This window comes from Cupressus sempervirens, chromosome 1 (assembly GCF_028749045.1).
Source record: "Cupressus sempervirens isolate cs-2001-9-10 chromosome 1, ASM2874904v1, whole genome shotgun sequence".
Taxonomy (NCBI): Eukaryota; Viridiplantae; Streptophyta; class Pinopsida; order Cupressales; family Cupressaceae; genus Cupressus; species Cupressus sempervirens.
The window spans coordinates 871,477,865-871,496,397 of NC_143118.1; the positions used below are offsets into that span (position 1 = coordinate 871,477,865).

Genomic DNA, 18,533 nt, shown 5'->3' on the forward strand with positions numbered 1-18,533 from the left:
GAGAATCTCATTCGAAGGGAAGATCTTGGACATTGCTGCTTGAAATCAAAATCATATCCGAGCCATTGGATGTGTTTGGAAGTTCAAAACAATCACGACAACAAATTATGCCACTCCAGAGAAAAGTAAGAAGAGATATAACACGTGCATAGGCTATATTGAAGGAAAGGGGATCATTACATCTGCCTAGTTTTGGACATTGTTTTGACATCACATTTATCCAGTGTTTATATTGGAAAAGATCTATTGTGGTTGGTTATAGAATTATGAACACATGAACACCATCATATCCTTGGTTGTAAACTACTTGTAGAGAGAACATAATCAAATATTCACATCTCTATAAGCAATTACAGCTAACCATGTTTTCCACATTGAAGAAAGTCCTTGGACTCAAAATGCTGAGATATGAGAAGCAAGTCTTGAATGGGCTTGGAAGATTGTTGCTTGCACCACTAAGTCTAGCAGTACTCGTATCTCACCATTCAACATTAACATCCAATTTAACCAGCCAACTATAAATTAGAGAAATAAGATGAATATGTTGTCAAAGTGATGGACAATAAACATGAATTATCAAGTTCTAAGATCTATTAAATAGAAAGAAGTTACCATATTTGATGTAATGTAAAACCCATTCAAATGATCTAAGAGTAAGAACTTACATTGCGGGGGGTAATAATCAAATTTTCATTCTCAAATAATCTAAGAAGGCATTTTTTGCATTGGAGAAACTTGTGCAGATAAGTATTCTTATCCTTGAGTATTACATTTATCCACTTATTGTAGTTTCTCTCGTATTTGAAATTCTATACATACAACAGAATAATTATTTGCCTTGATCTTTTCTTTTGTGTCTGGAGATGTTTTTACAAGAAAAGAAGGTTGGCACCTTATACATGCTACTAAATATTATGCAAAATTCAATCTTATGATAAACAAGTTGCGATTAGAATTCATTAATCATCTGATGATTAGGTTGAGATTATGAGTATTCTTCTATTAAGAGGGAGTATGACACTTCTTCAAAGGCAACACAAGAGCTTAGAAGATTGATACTTAGAGGGGGTCTAGAAATATATGTGTGTGACTGCTTGAGATTATGAGCCTACTCTTGTGCACATCATGAGGAATTAATGATTTATCGCTAGAAAGTCAGGAAGATTGATATCAGATTCAGAGGGAGTTCGACAGGCATCCTTAGGCGAAGAGAGCTCTAAGGGAGTAACTAGAGGGCTTGACTTCCTAGGATTGTTTTTCAGAGGGAGAAATTTGAAGTGTGATCCCTTCTCTATAAGGGAAAAGTTTGAAGTGAAATTCCTTGTAATGCATTCATCTCTATGAGAGAGAATTGAGGTGAAAGCCCTTGTACCACCCTCATACTTAGTTCATGGTGGTTACTATTCTGCATATGACATGTAATGAAAGGTGACGATCTTTCATTGACATATATAAACAAAAGGTAACCATTGTAAGGTGACGATCTTATAAATGATAAACCTGTTATCATGACAAACTTCATTAAATTGTTGTCCTAGAGTGTTGGAAGTCATGATAACAAACGTATCATGATCATACTTCATTAAGTTGTTGTCTCGGGGTGTCGGATATCATGATACTTGTCAGGATAGAGTTCATGACATAGTGATTTCTAGTTATCTGATCAACTTCATTAAGTTGTTGTCTTGGAGTGCCGAAAGTCAGATAACTCATATCCACTAGGATATATCATATTCTTTTGGTAGGCATCAAGGATTTGGTGCCAGTGCACATGCCAAAAGAATATAAGTCTGATAAACATTATATGATTGAAATTTCTTGTTGAATCTAAGTTGATGGATATATGTTGATATGCCATTCCAAAAATATCATATTGAGATGACATCTCTCCATATGCTTGAGAGCATAACATGCTCTATAAATCCTCCCTAGCTAAGATGGAGTGTTAAAGTTGTAGTTTCAGTTGGATTAATTCGATCTGAGATACATTGTTGTTATTGGTAAATCATCATTTCCTAGATATACTTATTCATGTTATTTAAATAAATAAATAAATAAATAAATAAATAAATATATATATATAATAATAATATTATAGTATATAATATATAAATATATATTATATTAAATATTATACATATATATATATATTTATATATACATATCAATATATATTATATAAATTATTATTTTAAATATATTAATTAAATGATGATTAAACTTTAGAGACATGTCTGTTCATGAGACACGTCTCCTCTCATATTTATATGAGATTCAAATCTGCATTTGGAATGCACCAATAACAATGGCAATGTTATTACATTCGCAGAAAACGATTCTATTAAACTCAACAATGGACTGCCCCAATACTTGGCAGATGTTGTGAAGGACTTCTCCAGGCAGTTCACCTTTGTGTGGCCTTCGACCTTGTAGTCTGTACACCGCAATTCCTTGCCATCCCTAGTATCTTATTTCTTGGCTCTCATCTTCATTATTTGCATCATGTTCCTTTTGAGGGCTGGATAGTCTTGGATTCTCTGTTAGTGCTTTCGAACATATCGTTGGCAAGAGATGCTGCTCTTAATGATTTAGATGTCATTGATAGCAACAAAATGCATTTCACATGTTCTTATTATGGTAAATAATGAATGTGTTACTAAGCAGAGATCCTAAATGATCTATATATACAAGTATACACAAGAATGTTTCCATAACGAAGAAAGAGAGAAGTAGAAACATTTTGAAGAGAGAAAGAGAGTTTCCATATTGAACAGAGAGAATGTGGAAACATAGAAGAGGAGTGACCATTAGAAATAGAAGTAAACTTACGGAAGAGAGAGAAACAAAAATAGAGATATTGAACTGTAATACCCTCCCTTAATGGTTAATCTAGCTTTATAATAAAATTTGGAGGCGAATCCCCAAAAGTCGTAAAATGTAGACTTCGGCTGACAGCGAGCTTTGTATGTTTGGCAATCGCTGAGACCCTCCCTGCTTCCACTATTCAGAAGTAATGCGCGTCATGCATTCTCGGATCACATGACCAATTTGAGGCAATAGTTGCATTGGATTTGCTTCTACTTGGAGCTATTTTGAGACTTAGCAAATGATTGAGATGGGTCTTTATCCTTGTGAAAGGACTGGGCTAAAAATGCTTGTCCAAAGGAGGATGAAGGAGCATTGCTACCAAACTATTGTTTATAGTGTTGGGCGCACAAATCTGGAAATTTGAGGTCAACATTAGTTGCAGTAATGTTGAGCCTCTCAATAAAGTGCTCATAGGATGGTGGTAGACTTTTCAGAGTAATGACCACCATATCCTCTTCCTCAATTCTACGACCAATGGCCTCAAGCTGTTCTCTGATGTCCTTAATTTTTAGAAGAATATTCCTGTAAGGACATGTGCTCATCTGTAATAATAGAGAATGACTGATTCTTTAGAAGGAAAGCTCTTCTTTGGTTTGATGTCTTGTGGAGATCCTTCAACGTATTCAAGATCTCTGCAATTGTCTTGTTGGACGACACTTGAGGCAATTGATCATTTGTAACTAAAAGCTTAATCAGCGTAACCGTTTCATGATTATGCTCATCAAACTTCTCTCGAGTAGCATCAATAGTAGTAGGATGAGTCTCGGTACCCAGAACAAGTGCCTTGAGGCGACGACACTTGAAGATCGTCATCATTCTCTACTTCTAGGCATTGTAGTTGTTTTCGTTGAATCGCTAACTACTTTCGAAGAGAAGATTGGTGAGAGATGTGATGACATGTTTTAGATGCAAAAGACATGAATATCTGAAAAGGCATGTACTTCGAGGTAGATTGAAGGAAGACCCTAAAAAAATGGACACCTAGAAGAGAGATTGAAAAACCCAGAAAGAATCTAAAATTAGATTTGGTATCTTAGTTGGCTTGAAAATTGAGGTACGTTAAACGATGCACCCAGAAAAAACGGAGACCAACCCAATTGAGATATGCAAAAACTCACCAAGATGTTGCAAAACATTTTTCAAAATGAGAAAGCACCTGAGAGTTTTGAAAGAAACCCTAGCCATTTTTTAAAAGAAAAAAAAAATTGCAGGTTTGACTATAAAAAAACCAATGGAATCAACAACTTTTGGCCGTAAATGAATGACAAAGGGTTTAAAAATCCTTGATGACCTAGGAGCAGCAGAAATCAACCATGAAACAGGTTGAAATGATAAAAAATAGGTTGTGGGGACTAAAGAATGTTCACACAAAATAGTCACCACTAGTTGTAGGTCGTGCAAGTTACACAATACGACGCGAGGGCAATTGGTGATAGCCAAAAAGGGGCCAACATAAGTCATGTTTGCAAATGTCTACAAAAACTATGTCCAAAGAGGGTAGAAAATCACATGAAAATGGCCTTTGAAAAACATATTGAAACCCTAGACAGATTTAAGAAAATGAATTCTTCCAAAGAACAATATTTAAACACACCCAAGCAAAGGATGTTGAAAATCTCAAGTCTAAAATTTCTTGAAGAAATTAAAGATTCCAAAATCTATTTAGAAAAATAACTCAGCAAATCTCAATAATGAAATAATTATTTTTCGAAAAAATATCTTTGGCACTATATTGTGGTGATCATAAATGATCTATATATACAAGTATACACATGCATGTTTCTATAACGAACAAAGCGAGAAATAAAAACATTCTGAAGAGAGAAAGAGAAAATTTCCATATTGACTAGAGAGAGAATATGGAAACATAGAAGAGGAATGACCATTAGAAATAGATTTAAATCTATGGAAGAGAGAGAAACAAAATTAGAGAGATTCAACTCTAATAGTTCTTAGATCATTTTTTAATCATACCGAAGGATTGTAGGCAAATTTGGTTAAGTTTGGCAGAAACAAGGCAATTTACAATTTATAGGAAAAACATCTATACGGTTACCCTGTTTGGCATTTGGAGGTATGGAGCTAAGGGAAGCATAATGAAAGCATACTCTACCATATCCTAGCTTCCTTGTACTTGATGTCATCATTTGGTCAAGTTATGAAGATTTGTTTGAAAGTTTTTTGATAACTGTGAAGAATAGTGACAAAGCTTAATAGATCATTTTGTGGATTTATTAGATTGACTTTGTTGATTTGTTTTTGAGTTCGAGGTTGAGGAGATGACATGGGAGAATCATTATAAGTTGTTACTCAAGGTCCACATTAAGTTTTGCATGAGGATTCGATTGACTTTACACTTTATATTATATTGTAATATGTTCCTGAGGCAAGCCCAATGGTGATTATATTTTTGATTGTGGATATATAAGATCAATATATTTGGATGTTTTCATGTATGGTGTTGATGCAAAGGGTATGAGCAAAAAGAGGAATCAGAGGGAAACATAGTATGAAGTATTTTGATTTAGTATATTGTACTTAAATGAAATGTTTTGACATATATAGATGTTGTAATCTAGTTCATAAACTTTGGATTGTATATTAGAGTTAAATCTCTCTATTTTTGTTTCTCTCTTCTGTAGATTTATTTCAATTTCTAATGCTCACTCCTCTTCTATGTTTCCATATTCTCTTTTAGTTCGATGTGGAAATTTTCTCTTTTGGTTTCTCACTTTAGAAACATTCTTGTGCATACTTGTATATACGAATCATTTATGATCTTTGTTTAATAGCACATTCATTATTTTACCAATTAAATTTTGTAATATGGTATCCAAGCTTTTTTTTTTCGAAAAGTAATAATTTTACTATTGAAATTTCTTGAGTTATTTTTGAAAATCGTAAGTTTCTTCATGAAATTTTGGATTCATAAGATTTTTAGAATCCTTCGCGTGTATGTGTTCAAAAAACCCAACTTGGGGTTTTGGTGCTTATTGGATGCAATTTTTGTTGTAGACAAAACACAACTAGGGATTTTGTGAATTCATTCCTGTAAATCTTGTTTGTTTATGGCACTATTGTTTTTAAATTTTTTGTACTCGTTTTTTTGGCTAGGCAAAGTCAATTGCAACTTGTGCGCTCTATTTCTTCGACATATTGTGCACCATTTCTCTTGTTTTCTGCCCACGCGATCACTGCAAACACCATCTTCTAAGTAGGTTTTAGTTTTCGGCTCCATTTTGTTATCTCGTCCACCATTCCTTAGTTGTTGATGGCTTTGTATCCTCGCGACTCATCTTCGAGAAAAACGACCACTATTTTTTGTTTATTGGCTCAAATTTTGACCATTTTTGCAATTCTTTGTTCAGCGTTTTTTAGTTGCAAACCTCGGACCACAAAAGTGGTTGTTTTTGCCTCAACAATGGTGTTTGCCGGATGTCTTTGAACTACACGTCTTCATTTGTCTGCAAACATCATTTTTGCTGGTTTTTTAGTTAGCCATGGCCGCCAAGTAGGTTTTTTCAAAAACTCTAGTTTTCTTTGTCGGATTTTTTTTGCTTGCAGATTTGTGGTGAGTTTTCCAAACCCTTATTTGGGTCATCTTCATTTTTTTTGGGTACAATCATTTTCCGTGCCTTGATTTTTGAGCCAGCATATTCAAAATTTGACATTCGATTCATTTTGGGTTTTGGAGCTCTCTTCTAGGTGTCTTTCCATTTTTTCTGTGTCTTTCGTCAATCTGCCTTGAAGTTTGTGCCTTTTCATATTCATTTTTTTCCATTAAAAAATGTGTCATGACATTTCTCACCAATCTTTTCTTGGAACAGTCTGCAATTTAATGGAAGTACAACACTTGGAAGCAGAGAATGATGACAATCTTCAAGTATTGTCACCTTAAGGCAATTGTTTTGGGTACCGAGACTTGTCCTACCACTGTTGATGCTACTCAAGAGAAGTTTGATGAGCATATCCGTGAAGCTGTTATGCTCATTAAGCTTTCAATTATTGATTATCAGCTGCCTCAAGTGCTGTTTGGCAAGACAGCTACAAAGATTTGGACTACAGAGAAGGATCTCCACAAGACATCAAACAAAAGAAGAGTTTTCTTTCAAAAGAATCAACTATTCTCTATTATTATGGATGAGCACATGTCCTTACAGGAACAACTACTAAAGATTAAGGACATCAGAGGTCATCTTGAGGCCACTGGCCGTATAATGGAGGAAGATGATATGGTAGTCATTACTCTAAAAAGTCTACCACAATCCTATGCCACAAATTTGGTCATGTGATGCGAGATTGTAGGAGTTGAATTGCTTCTGAATAACAAAAGCGGGAAGGGTCTCAACCATAGGTCAATATTGCAGAACATGCAAAGCTTACTAAGCAACAAGAGTTTGCCTTTCACGCCTTCTAAGGATTCACTTGGAGATTTTTGTTTTGAAGTTAGATTGAAAATTAAGGAAGAGTATTAGAGTTAAATCACTCTATTTTTGTTTCTCTCTCTTCCGTAGATTTATTTCTATTTCTAATGCTCACTCTTCTTCTATGTTTTCATAATCTCTCTTTGTTTAATATGGAAACTCTCTTTTCATTTTCTCTTCAAAATGTTTCTATTTCCTTTTTTTTGTTTTTGTTTATAGAAACATTCTTGTGTATACTTATATATAAATCATTTATGATCTTTAGTTAATAACACATTTATTATTTTACCAATGACTTTGCGTAATATTGTAGTCCATGTAATTTGTAAGGTAGTCAGCCTTTTCTTTTGTATTTGAGCAGTGAGCTCTAGGTTGTAAGTGTGAATGCATGTGTATTCCACCTTTTATATCCAAACCTTTAATAGGTAAAGTACTTTTGCTGAGTATTTCATTTCTGGATTCATCCACACCCTGTTTTGTCTCGTAATAGGATTTCCACGATAAGAATCATGGTGTTATGATGTTGTGGATGCTAGTTTATGTTTTAGTACTTTACTTTTTATTGCATGTGGATTATGGTCGAAGAATCACCCAATAAAAATTAAAAATTGTAGAATACTAATTCACCCCCCTCCTAGTTTTCCTTAATACCAACAAGTACTATTGTCATCGCTGGCCTTTTTTTATCCCTCAAGATGTCTTGTTCTCACTTTCCATACCCATCACCCGGTTATAGTCAACAACATAGGAAGAGGGAGGTACTACTTTCATTTCTTTTGCGAAGAAGGAATGAATCCTTTGATAAAGAACCTCTCTTTCAGCCCATTTATTGGCTGGTTTTCCAATTTACCAAGCAGTTCTCTCATCCTATGATTGTATGCTTGTAAGGTCTCATTCTTTCCTTGTCTTGTATTATAAATTTTTGCTACTAGCTCGTCATCATCTCATAGAAGCTTGAAGTCTTCTTTGAATTCCTTCTTCAAGTCATTCCATGTTTTGTATGCTCTCAATAAATCTATGTAGTAGTCAATGGAAATTCCCTATAAGATAGCAAAGAAAGCTTTCAATCAATAGTTGTGATCATCCTTGCCTTTGGCCTCCCATATAGTCACACGTCTTACAGTGGTGACCAAGGTCCTTTGATCCATCCCTTTTGAATTTAGGAAGCTTTTGCTTCTTTAGGGTGTTTACCATTTTTGCGGTTCAGTTGGCACCATGCATATTGGGCCCATGTGGATTGGCTCTTTCTTTGCATACCTGTGCTTCACTTGCACCCTTGGCTATGCACGAACACTTAACTTGTCTATTAGCATCGTTTGCGCCTTGGTCACCTCCTTCATACCCATGCTTCTTTCTTAGAGTTTTTGGTTTTGCCCCCCTATCCTTGGTTCCCCTATTATGATTAGATTCTCAATGCCTAGTATGGTGTTTTCAATTAATTACGCTACCTCCCCATAGAGGTTTCTTTCCTCATTGTCTTCATCGCATGTGGAGGGAAGAAACATTTTGCTTTGGATAGAGTTAGAATCCGAACCCTACTTGTGGATCACTACTTGTATTGAAGGATGCTCACTTGGTCGAGAAGGTCTTCTCCTACCTTGTCGGGTGTGGTAGGTTTCTCGTAATTTCCTTCTACTCTTGCTTTGTAGGTTGTGTTTTGTCTTCCCTGCTAATAGGCCTCCGCATCCTGGCACTTTAGCTTTGACTGACACTATGACTTTGGCTTCGGCTTCGGCTTCGATTAATACTCTGACTCTAGCTTTGGGGTGGGCTTTAAGATTCCTCGACAATTCTCTCCAATAGTCGTCGCCGCTCACTTTGCTTCTTGATTCTCTTTTCTTTTGTCTTTCTTGTAGTACACCTCCTTCTGTCTTTGTTTGGCAGAAGGGGACATTAATTAGTGGAATTGTAGGAGGTACGCTGTTTGTTTGTGTCAGGCTCCATTTCCCTTCGGTTCTTGTCCTGGTACTGTTGTAGTATCTGTTGTCTGTGGTGCTCTTGCTGCCTCATCTCACGCTGCTCTTGGAATTTAATCAAGTTGTAAGCCAATAATCTTGGAAGGCTCTCTAGAAGATCAGACATTGGAGTGTGCACCATGAGTCTGGCACATACAGTGTCAGCTGGGACTGCATTCTCCTGAGCCTCCTACTATGCGTACTAGTCAACTGAGACTTGCCATGTGCGAACCAAATTCTCTGTCAATTGATCTTCTTGGGCCTCTTCTCTCTTGCCCTCAGTGTTGCTGTCAGTCAATAGTATTTGCTGATCAAAGGTGCAGCTTATTATTCCGCCATCCCACCTATTTGCTTTTCCTCAGACCTCCAGGTTCGATTTGGCAATAATGTGAAAATGTTATCTTTACTCTCTTGGGGGTAATATAGTTTTACACATAGTAAACAGAGAGATTCAAGTAGCACATGAATAGTGCAACAATTCAGAATAAACACAGTGCACATAGTATTGGTAGAATGATATGCTTTTATTCCATGTAATGTCTGTACCAATAAGTAATCTATTCTCAGTGCCAGTTTACAGATATAGAGCACCCGATGGTTGGTTGAGCATACCAACTGTTGGTCACTACAGCTTCTTACAACTGTCCGAGAACCATTTGTAATTAGATTGGACTAAACTATGGCTAACAGTGCCCTTTGAAGAAAACTGATATTTTTTATAGTTGGAACTCAAAGGTAAATATCATATCTTTCAGATCTATCATCTTTATTGGCAATAACAGGAAATTATAGTTTGTGTGAGATGCAGAAACCGTGGACTCTGTGTCATATTTGATCATCACATATAGAAAGGTTGTCCTAGAAATAAATACATTCAGTATGTAGTAGTTCCTAAAGTTTGAATCATTTTAATGTTTATGGCCTTGGAATAATGTTTCTATATCAATTTTGGATGAATTCACATGATCAATATTGTTTAGGGAAGATAGATACCATATTTTATGTTTCTTGATTAGGTTGCAGCTGTGCTCTTTAAGAAAAAGTATCACTTTTTCCGAATGGAGGGCACAAGCAATCTATAAAAAGGGTGAACATTCCTTTCAAATACAAATGCAAACAATTTATGATACGATAAACTGACTTGTACTTCCTTTTCTATAAAAAACAAGTAACTGCGCTTAAAAAAGCAGGTTTATCCTTGGAATTTTAATGCTTCAGTGTTGACATTCCTTTCAAACACAAATGCAAACAATTTATGATATGATAAACTGACCTGTACTTCCTTTTCTATTAAAAACAAATAATCACGTTTGAAAAAGCAGGTTTATCCTTGGAATTTTAATGCTTCAGTGTTGAAAACTAGTAAAGTTGCCTTACACGAGGATTTATCAAGTAAAAAGATAAAGCGCCAACTGAAAAGAGAATTAATACAAAAATTAATCCTGGAGAAACCCAATTTGAGAAAATTAGAGAAGAGTTGGACTGTGCTTTTTCATCTCCAGTATGAGCATGCAAGATATACTGTTCGATTGCTATAATGAAGCCCCAAGGAACAGTGTCATATATGCAGTGCCATTACTACATTCTACAAGCTCAATTTGCTCTCAAAAATTGCTCAACAACTTGTTTTGTTCTTGTATCAGCTGTACAGACATCCTACAGCTCCATAATTGAGAAATACATGAATGCAAGGGATGAATGTTATGAATGTATGAGCAAATGAATCATATAAAGAACCCAAACTGAAAATAAGCTGAAGAGAAGGATTGACACATTTTCTCCACTTTCGGATGCTTGAATATTGGATAGTCTAATATGTGACGAGTATGAATGTAGCTGAACCCCATCTGTTTGCACCTGCGTTTTGCAGAGCAGGTTCCTGTCATGTGAATTTAATTTGAGCTAGTCTTGTCAAGGATATTTTTTACTGGTTTGGGACCTAGGCTTCCCAGATCATTCCTAAGCCTTCTTAGCCACGTTTTCCATGTTTTTTTCTTCTGTATCATTGCTTATCCAATTCAGCTTCCAGTGTGGGTGTGAGCATGTCTTACTATACTTGATTAGTCATACAACATGTGCAGTCAGTTCAATTATATTGAAAATTACATCATTCTTCGCTATCCAATTTGGATCACGCCTTCTCAGTTGGGAGGCTTTTGGTATTCAAAAATGACTTAAAAGATGAGGAAACCATTAGCCTAATTTATCTTGGTCCTTTAATCTTGTTTTTTTGTCTTTCCTGCTTTCTCTGTCTTGTTGTTCTTAGCTTCTCTTGCAAAACAATGTCTTTGTCCAACTAGTTTTGAGCATTGGATGCAGGGTTTTAATATAAAGAAACAATTGCTCCTATTTTTCACCATCTAGCATAGAAGGCTGAAAAAAATGAAGTACATTCACATTGAATATATGTATATATAGAGGTCGGTCTAATATGAACGTGTTATAGCCACTTATGCTTCCTAGCTTTATCTCACCATGTTTGGTTTGCTTGAGCTTATCAGTTCCATTGTTTCGGATAGGGATGCAAATTTTGGACCATATCATGTGAGAGCTTGAGTACAAAGTTGAAGAGGTCACCTATTTTTCATTCATGAATAGATAGCCAAAGCAAATTAGACAACATATCATCAGTGCAGCCAAAGACCGTGAAACACTAATTACTGTGTGTAATAACAAGATTAGTAAAAATGATAAATAAGACAATCAGGATTATACATTGTTTCTCCAACAATAGGGAGTGCAAATAAATAAATTTTATTTCTTTGCCCGACTCTTTGGCAAAATGCACATGAGCAAATAAGAGGTATTTGAGAGGGTGTTCAAATTTGTGCACGATTAACTAAATGTGGAATTAGTGTGGAGATTAGAAGCTTCATCATAGGGCATAAATTGCATAATCGATTGTCCTAGATCAATTTTCTTATAATTATTATACCAAGCAAATACCAGATGAATAATTAGCTGCATGATGCTTAGCACTTGAAATGTAGTAAAGCTAATTGTAAAGTTGTTGGACTAGAGGAATTTTCCACAAATTCCAACCTTAACTAAATATTAATCTACTGTCTTGTCTAAGTGGAAATTATATGTAGACTAGTCTAATCTATTCATATGGTCTGATTGAAACATTTTCAGGGTTGTTTACCATTTGAATTTTAGTTCAATTTTGTTTGTGCCCACAACTCAAATTCCTTGCTTTCTCATTCATGACCATTTTAAAGTTTTACATTACCGAGTTTTTCTGGAAGATCTGTCATGTTTGTTTTGCCAAGGAATATAGGCTTTCTGGAAAAAGACGTAATAAAATAAATATGGACATCTCTTTTATAGGCTTCTACATGTACTTTCAATTCATGGATTTGTGTTTGCATGTCTATCACAGTTTAGTTCTTTTCAGAATCTACCTATTTAACTATTTGTAGTATTTGATACAATAAAATATCATTGTATTACTGTGAGAAGATACTGACTGAATGATTAATAATAATATTTGTTTGGATTCATGTTGAAGTTCTCACGGTATTGTGATCAGGATTTTTATTATGAGAAAAAATAATATTTAGCTTAATCACTATTGTTATTTAATGTTATCAGATGAAGCCTACGAAGGAAGATTCCGTAAGGCGTAATGATCATGTGAGTAATTTTATCATTTGAATAATTTTTTTTTGAAATAATAATCTTTAGGGTTGTCTGAGTGCCAGATACTTCTAATTGCTGGTAGTTGTAGATTTGTAGCCTGTCATTCTCCAGTCTAATTGGTGCCAGTGTAACAGACTGAGTTAAATAGGAGGCAAAAAGAATATATAAATAATCACTAAATAAGTTATCATGTATGAATCGAAAAAAACAATGTCTGATGTTTTGCGACTAAAATTTTAAAGGATTTTCCTCAAGGTTGGCTTGCTTTGGATGAGAATTTCATCAACTGATTTCAATTGGATGGAGTCAAATTTAGTTCATGATTATTGCTGTAGATACATATCATTTTTGGAGTAAAATTTTCTTTGTATTTTTCATACTTGTACTATAACACATTTATATAATTGTAAGCTTAAAAAAATGGAGGCAGACCTTAATGGACACCAATGTGATATACTATAGCTACTTAACTGCAGTCATATAAATGAACGTATTGAGGAAGACTAATATAAATAGCTGGTTAATTATTTAGATTGCCAAAATATGTAGCATTCTTGAAGTTATATCAATAGATATTTGACATGTTTGTAAGCCAACATTGCATTCGATCTTTTAACAAGCAATCTACAATAGGAAAAGTGTAAGAGATTGGCTTATAAGTTTGGCAGTAAGATTGGGCTGAATTAATGATACTTTTTGCAACTTTTGGTGATGGGCATAGACAATCTAGTGCAATTCTAGGCAGACTTAGTCTACTGAAATAATTTGGTTGCAAAACCAAAATTAAGACTTATCTATCTAGATGACACAAAACCAATGGCTTGTAGCTGTTATTTGATACAAAATTACGAAATTACAACCAATTACTCCAAAGTTTGGCCAAACTCCTCGACCAAGTCTGTCTGAATCTTGGAATGTGTCAGCCGAGTCCTACTCCAAGAGTCTTGAGCCTTAGGGTTGGACTCTTGAGTTTTGAGCTCAGACTCTTCTAGTGCTTGAACATAACATAGTGACTGAAATTTCAAATTCTGGGAGCTTGAGGATCATATGAGATGTGTAATGTTTGAATTAATGAATAGTCAAATTAGGCTTTTATGTTCTTCAAATTCATCAATTTCTTTTGTTGGTGTAATTATGAGGGATTTTTTTTGACAAGTCCATGCCGAATCTCAAGTTTGAGTTAAAGTTTTGGCCTTCCAACTCAAGTCTGAGCCAAAGTTTCAAAGTATGTTTCGGACCAATTTAGTCGGCATAAAATGCCTATTGTTGTGTTTGATAATATTGGTTATCTGCCAATGCATTAATTTTCTGTATCAAGTTTGTTATCATTGTTAGTTAGTTGTGTCGGTTGTGTTCCTCTTGGTAATCGTCGAGACCTTTAAATATGTTGTCTACCGTACAGTATCGTCTGGCAAATTTTAATCCTTGGTTGACCATCACTGATCTTCTTTGTAATGTATTTAGGAGCGATTAAAGATATATTTTACTCCTATATCTAGTACACACTAACATTCGGTATTATTATGTCATGTATGTATGTATTATTAGTATATTAAGACCAAGTAATAAGGTGATCTCTAAGAATTATATAACAAGAACGAAGAAGATGGTTACAAAAAATTACCGAAAACTTACCCCCCAGTGAAACATACCTTGCCAACCAAATAAGACAACCGTTTGTACATACATTGTCAAACAAGGATTATGAAGGTGATCTTGAATTTACAAACATATTGCATGACATTGAGAATCTATCTATCTTAGGAGAACTCATCATTAAAGGATCTAAATTTAAGACCATCAGACAAAGGGAGTATAAGTATGAGTTAAAGCTTGAAAGTACTCGAGGGATTGGGGATGCTAGAGGTGGATGTATAGAGGACTTGTGTTTGACCAAGAGTGTAGGGAAAGCATCGGGATTTAGTAGATGAAATAGTCCACCTAGGTCCAATGCACAAGGGAGGAAGCAGGCGCGATAGATGGTGACTACTCTAACAAGTTCTAATGTGAATCAAAAGAAACTGCCGAAGTTCACGGGAAATGGGTTAGAAGACCCTACAAGGCACTAGAAGACACTTGAGACTATTTGGGTAGCAAATCAGGTAGTGACTATGTAGCCACAAAACGGTTAGGATTACCAAGGGAACACTTCGTTTTTTTCTCTTAAAGTTGGGATAAGGTATAGGCGAAAAACCAACATCGGAATCAAATACAATACAAACTCGAGAAGACGTCTTATCATACAACGCCAATTTAATGAGCGGGATCACTTTGCATGAGATTGTTAGTGTGGGTAGGACAACGATAGTTTCGTTGTGCAAGTGGCATTGTTAGGGGAATTACGAGGACATTGATTCCCTAGAGAAATCATGCAAAGTGATCCCGCTCATTAAGACATGGAAATCAACATCGGAATCAAATATAGTACAAACTCTAGAAGACGTCTTATCATACAACGCCGCCAATTCAACGAGCAGGTTCACTTTGCATGAGATTGTCAGAGTAGGTAGGACAATGATAGTTTGTTGTGCAAGTGGCATTGTTAGGGGAATCATGAGGACATTGATTGCCCTTAGCAAAAGGGAGTAAATATGTTGGACTTAAAACACCCTTAGTAGGAAGTATTGGTAATCACAAAACTCCAAATTAAGAAGGCAGTCTTATCCCAATCATTGTACGAAGAAGGGAAGACCTTGGGAGGTGACATTGAATGGGCGATGTTGGAGGAGAGAGGCCACAAATGATGATGATTGCCCATAGCAAAAGGGAGTAAATATGTTGGACTTAAAACACCCTTAATAGGAAGTATTGGTAATCACAAAACTCCAAATTAAGAAGGCAGTCTTATCCCAATCACTGTACGAAGAAGGGAAGACTTTGGGAGGTGAGATGAGGTGACATTGATTGGGTGATGTTGGAGGAGAGAGGCCACAAATGATGGCGACAGTACCCCATTGCAGTCGGAGTCCAAGAGAGCCATCATGAGATAGATGTTGCAAGCCACTATACCTGTATGGGTATCTAACCTCCTACAAGCCATGCCCCAATTGAAGATGGTCATTACTATTGTAGTAGGTGAGAATAGTTGGCCAGGAGCATTGCGAGTTGGAGGAGTCAACATAAAACCTAGCCATTGATTCGATGTTGTTAGTGGTGGGCGTTGGAAGGAAGTGGACCAGCATTGAGATGGAGGTAATGGGATGAAAGTTGATTGTTGCCCCACTTTTCATTCTCTAACCGATTGGCAAAAGTCAATACTTGTGTTATAGTGAGATGAGTGAATTCTTAGTTGTGATTAAGTCTAGGTCTAAACCCTCTTAGGTGGAACGAGTCTCCATCAGATTTCCCCTTTTCTCCCTCTCCCCATTTCATAAACAGGTGGTTCTTCATTTTGTTGAAGTGATCTTACGGGTAGGTTAGTGCCTAGCGTGATGGAGATTCATGTTACTCATTCATGATTGATTACGAGTTATATCCGCTTTCGGCCTACCACTTTTTCAAAGGAAACAAAAGCTTGCGAAAAAACATAAATTGTCTTCTCCTCGGCAGGTTTCCTACCCATGCTATTGATTTACCGCAAAAGGCACTAAACGATGCACACGAATCAAAAACACGAAAATAGCGAGGCATCCTGTGGCGAATCAATGCTCACTTTGCGATTATGAATCCAAAAATTGGTTAAGATTCGTCATGGCTCTCATAATCGTCCCTGGCGGAAATTTAGAACTAACTTCTCCTTGGCGGGTTTTCAACCCATGAAGTTGGTTTTCCGAAAAGGCGATTTAGAATGAAAAGGAACAATAAGTGGGCTCCTATAGGGTCTTTGCACCTCACTTAGAGATATTTGATCCAAAGAAGGACAATGGTCTAAAGCTCAATTAAGAAAGAAAACGTTGGCGGAGAAACATAAATTGTCTTCTCCTCAGCAAGTTTTCAACCCATGAAGACAATTTCCCGAATTCCAAAGAATATCAAGCCAGTGATCAGGTTGGATCCACAATTTGTGCATAAAATGTCTCAAAATGATAATAGAAAGAATCTAACCATTACGGAAAAGATTTAATGATCAGAATCCAACTTAAGGGACATTTTCTCGCGTAGTACTCTATTGGTAACTTGTTGAAGCTTAAAGGAAAAGGGCAAAGTAAGTTATTGGGAGATAGAAAGTTAATGTTGAACCAATGGAACAGTGAAAAGACCCCTGGATGCCCGTTAAACCCTCACATTTACTATTTCAACGGATAGCTCCTTCAATTCATTCATGTGGCACGAATTCTGAAAAGCAACGGATGAATCGAGGCTCCTATATATAAGGAAACATATACAGTTGAACAAACTGCCGCTCTTTCTTTGATCTACTATTCTGTTAATGTGCATAACTTTTTCAAAAAAACCAGTATTTGTTGCATTAGCCATTCCTTTCACTTTCTTAATTCAAATCTTGCTCTCAAAACCATAGCAACTAGGTTTGCGGGCTTTGACGGGTTGAACGGAATCAAATCCCAATTGCAGAATTTCACAGATACCTCTCTTTGTTTCTACGACATGGAGGATTTTCAAAAGAGAGTGAAGTCTGAGCGGATTCATCCCATCACTGAGAAGCTCCGAGGATGTGAGTTAGTCGAGGCAACTGGTTTTCTGATTGCAGTCCAGGCCCCGGAGTTAATCTACGGATGTATACATCATTACAACTTGAAGAAAAGGCAAATTGTACTACCAGATGACATGGTGTTGATTTCAATTGACAGACAAACTGTGGTGAATTGCCTTCGAGTACCGAAACGGGAGGAATTCTCAGACTTGACCTTTGGAGGAGCCGTTTCCAAGTTCTCCGCAAAGAAAATGATTTGGAGGAAAGAAATCATGCAAACATGGTTCCAGAAACCACAGAGTGCTAAGAGTTAGGTTCCTAAGACTCTGTTTGGGACTAATCTCAAACCTAAGATTATCGATATCTTGGTCCTCCTACACAGATTGAAAGGTGAGGTAGAAGCTTTGAATTTTGTTGAGCAGTATTTCTTTTTAGTGCAAGTCATTTGCTCTGACACCCAATATATTGAGTGGGCCCATGAGGTAAGCAAAATTTTATCCAATGCTCTTTGTGCTGCAAAATTTTACAATACTTTCTATATGTCCTCTTTCCTCATCTATATGTTGGCCTCATTACAACTATGGCTAGGCCTCCCAAGGGTGGAAAGTTTTCCTGATGATGTGAAGTCTTATGAGTTTTATCCATGCTTATAGTTGGAAAATAGCTATGTAGAGTATGTGAAAGTTAATGATGCATTCACTATGAGGATTTGCAGGGAGCTACAGGGATGTCCGAAAAGGAGATTTAGTCCTGAAGCCGTGGCAGCCATCAACCAGTTTGGGACTTATTTCATCCAATTCTCATCCTTTTCTTATTTGCGTCTTACAGCTTTCGATGGTTTCCCCTTGAAGTTACCTAGATATCCCAGTGACATGATCGCGCTGATCGAGATCGTGTGGCAGGCCATTCAAGTGAACGTGTTGAGCGGGAGCTTGAAGAAGAAAGGTTATGAATTCTCAATGAAGGTGGGGGCTTTTAGCTGTGACACCCGCTTTGATGCCAAGAACATGTTGAAGGTGTTTGAGATGAAATATAAATTAGACATGTACAAAG

At 36.2% G+C, this 18,533-nt stretch overlaps 1 protein-coding gene across 3 annotated transcripts in view; it reads left to right on the forward strand.

The window, feature by feature from the left end:
- LOC149580600 (nodulin homeobox-like) overlaps nt 1-18,533 on the forward strand; it is a 182,535-nt gene that overhangs the window by 17,240 nt on the left and 146,762 nt on the right. For all 3 annotated transcript variants that reach the window (XR_016353981.1, XR_016353988.1, XM_089792153.1), the window contains exon 2: nt 12,842-12,883. Coding sequence is in view for 1 of the 3 variants with exons in the window: in XM_089792153.1 (XP_089648279.1) it covers nt 12,842-12,883 (42 nt within the window). In the remaining 2 variants the exon portion in view is untranslated. The remainder of the gene's footprint in view (nt 1-12,841; nt 12,884-18,533) is intronic.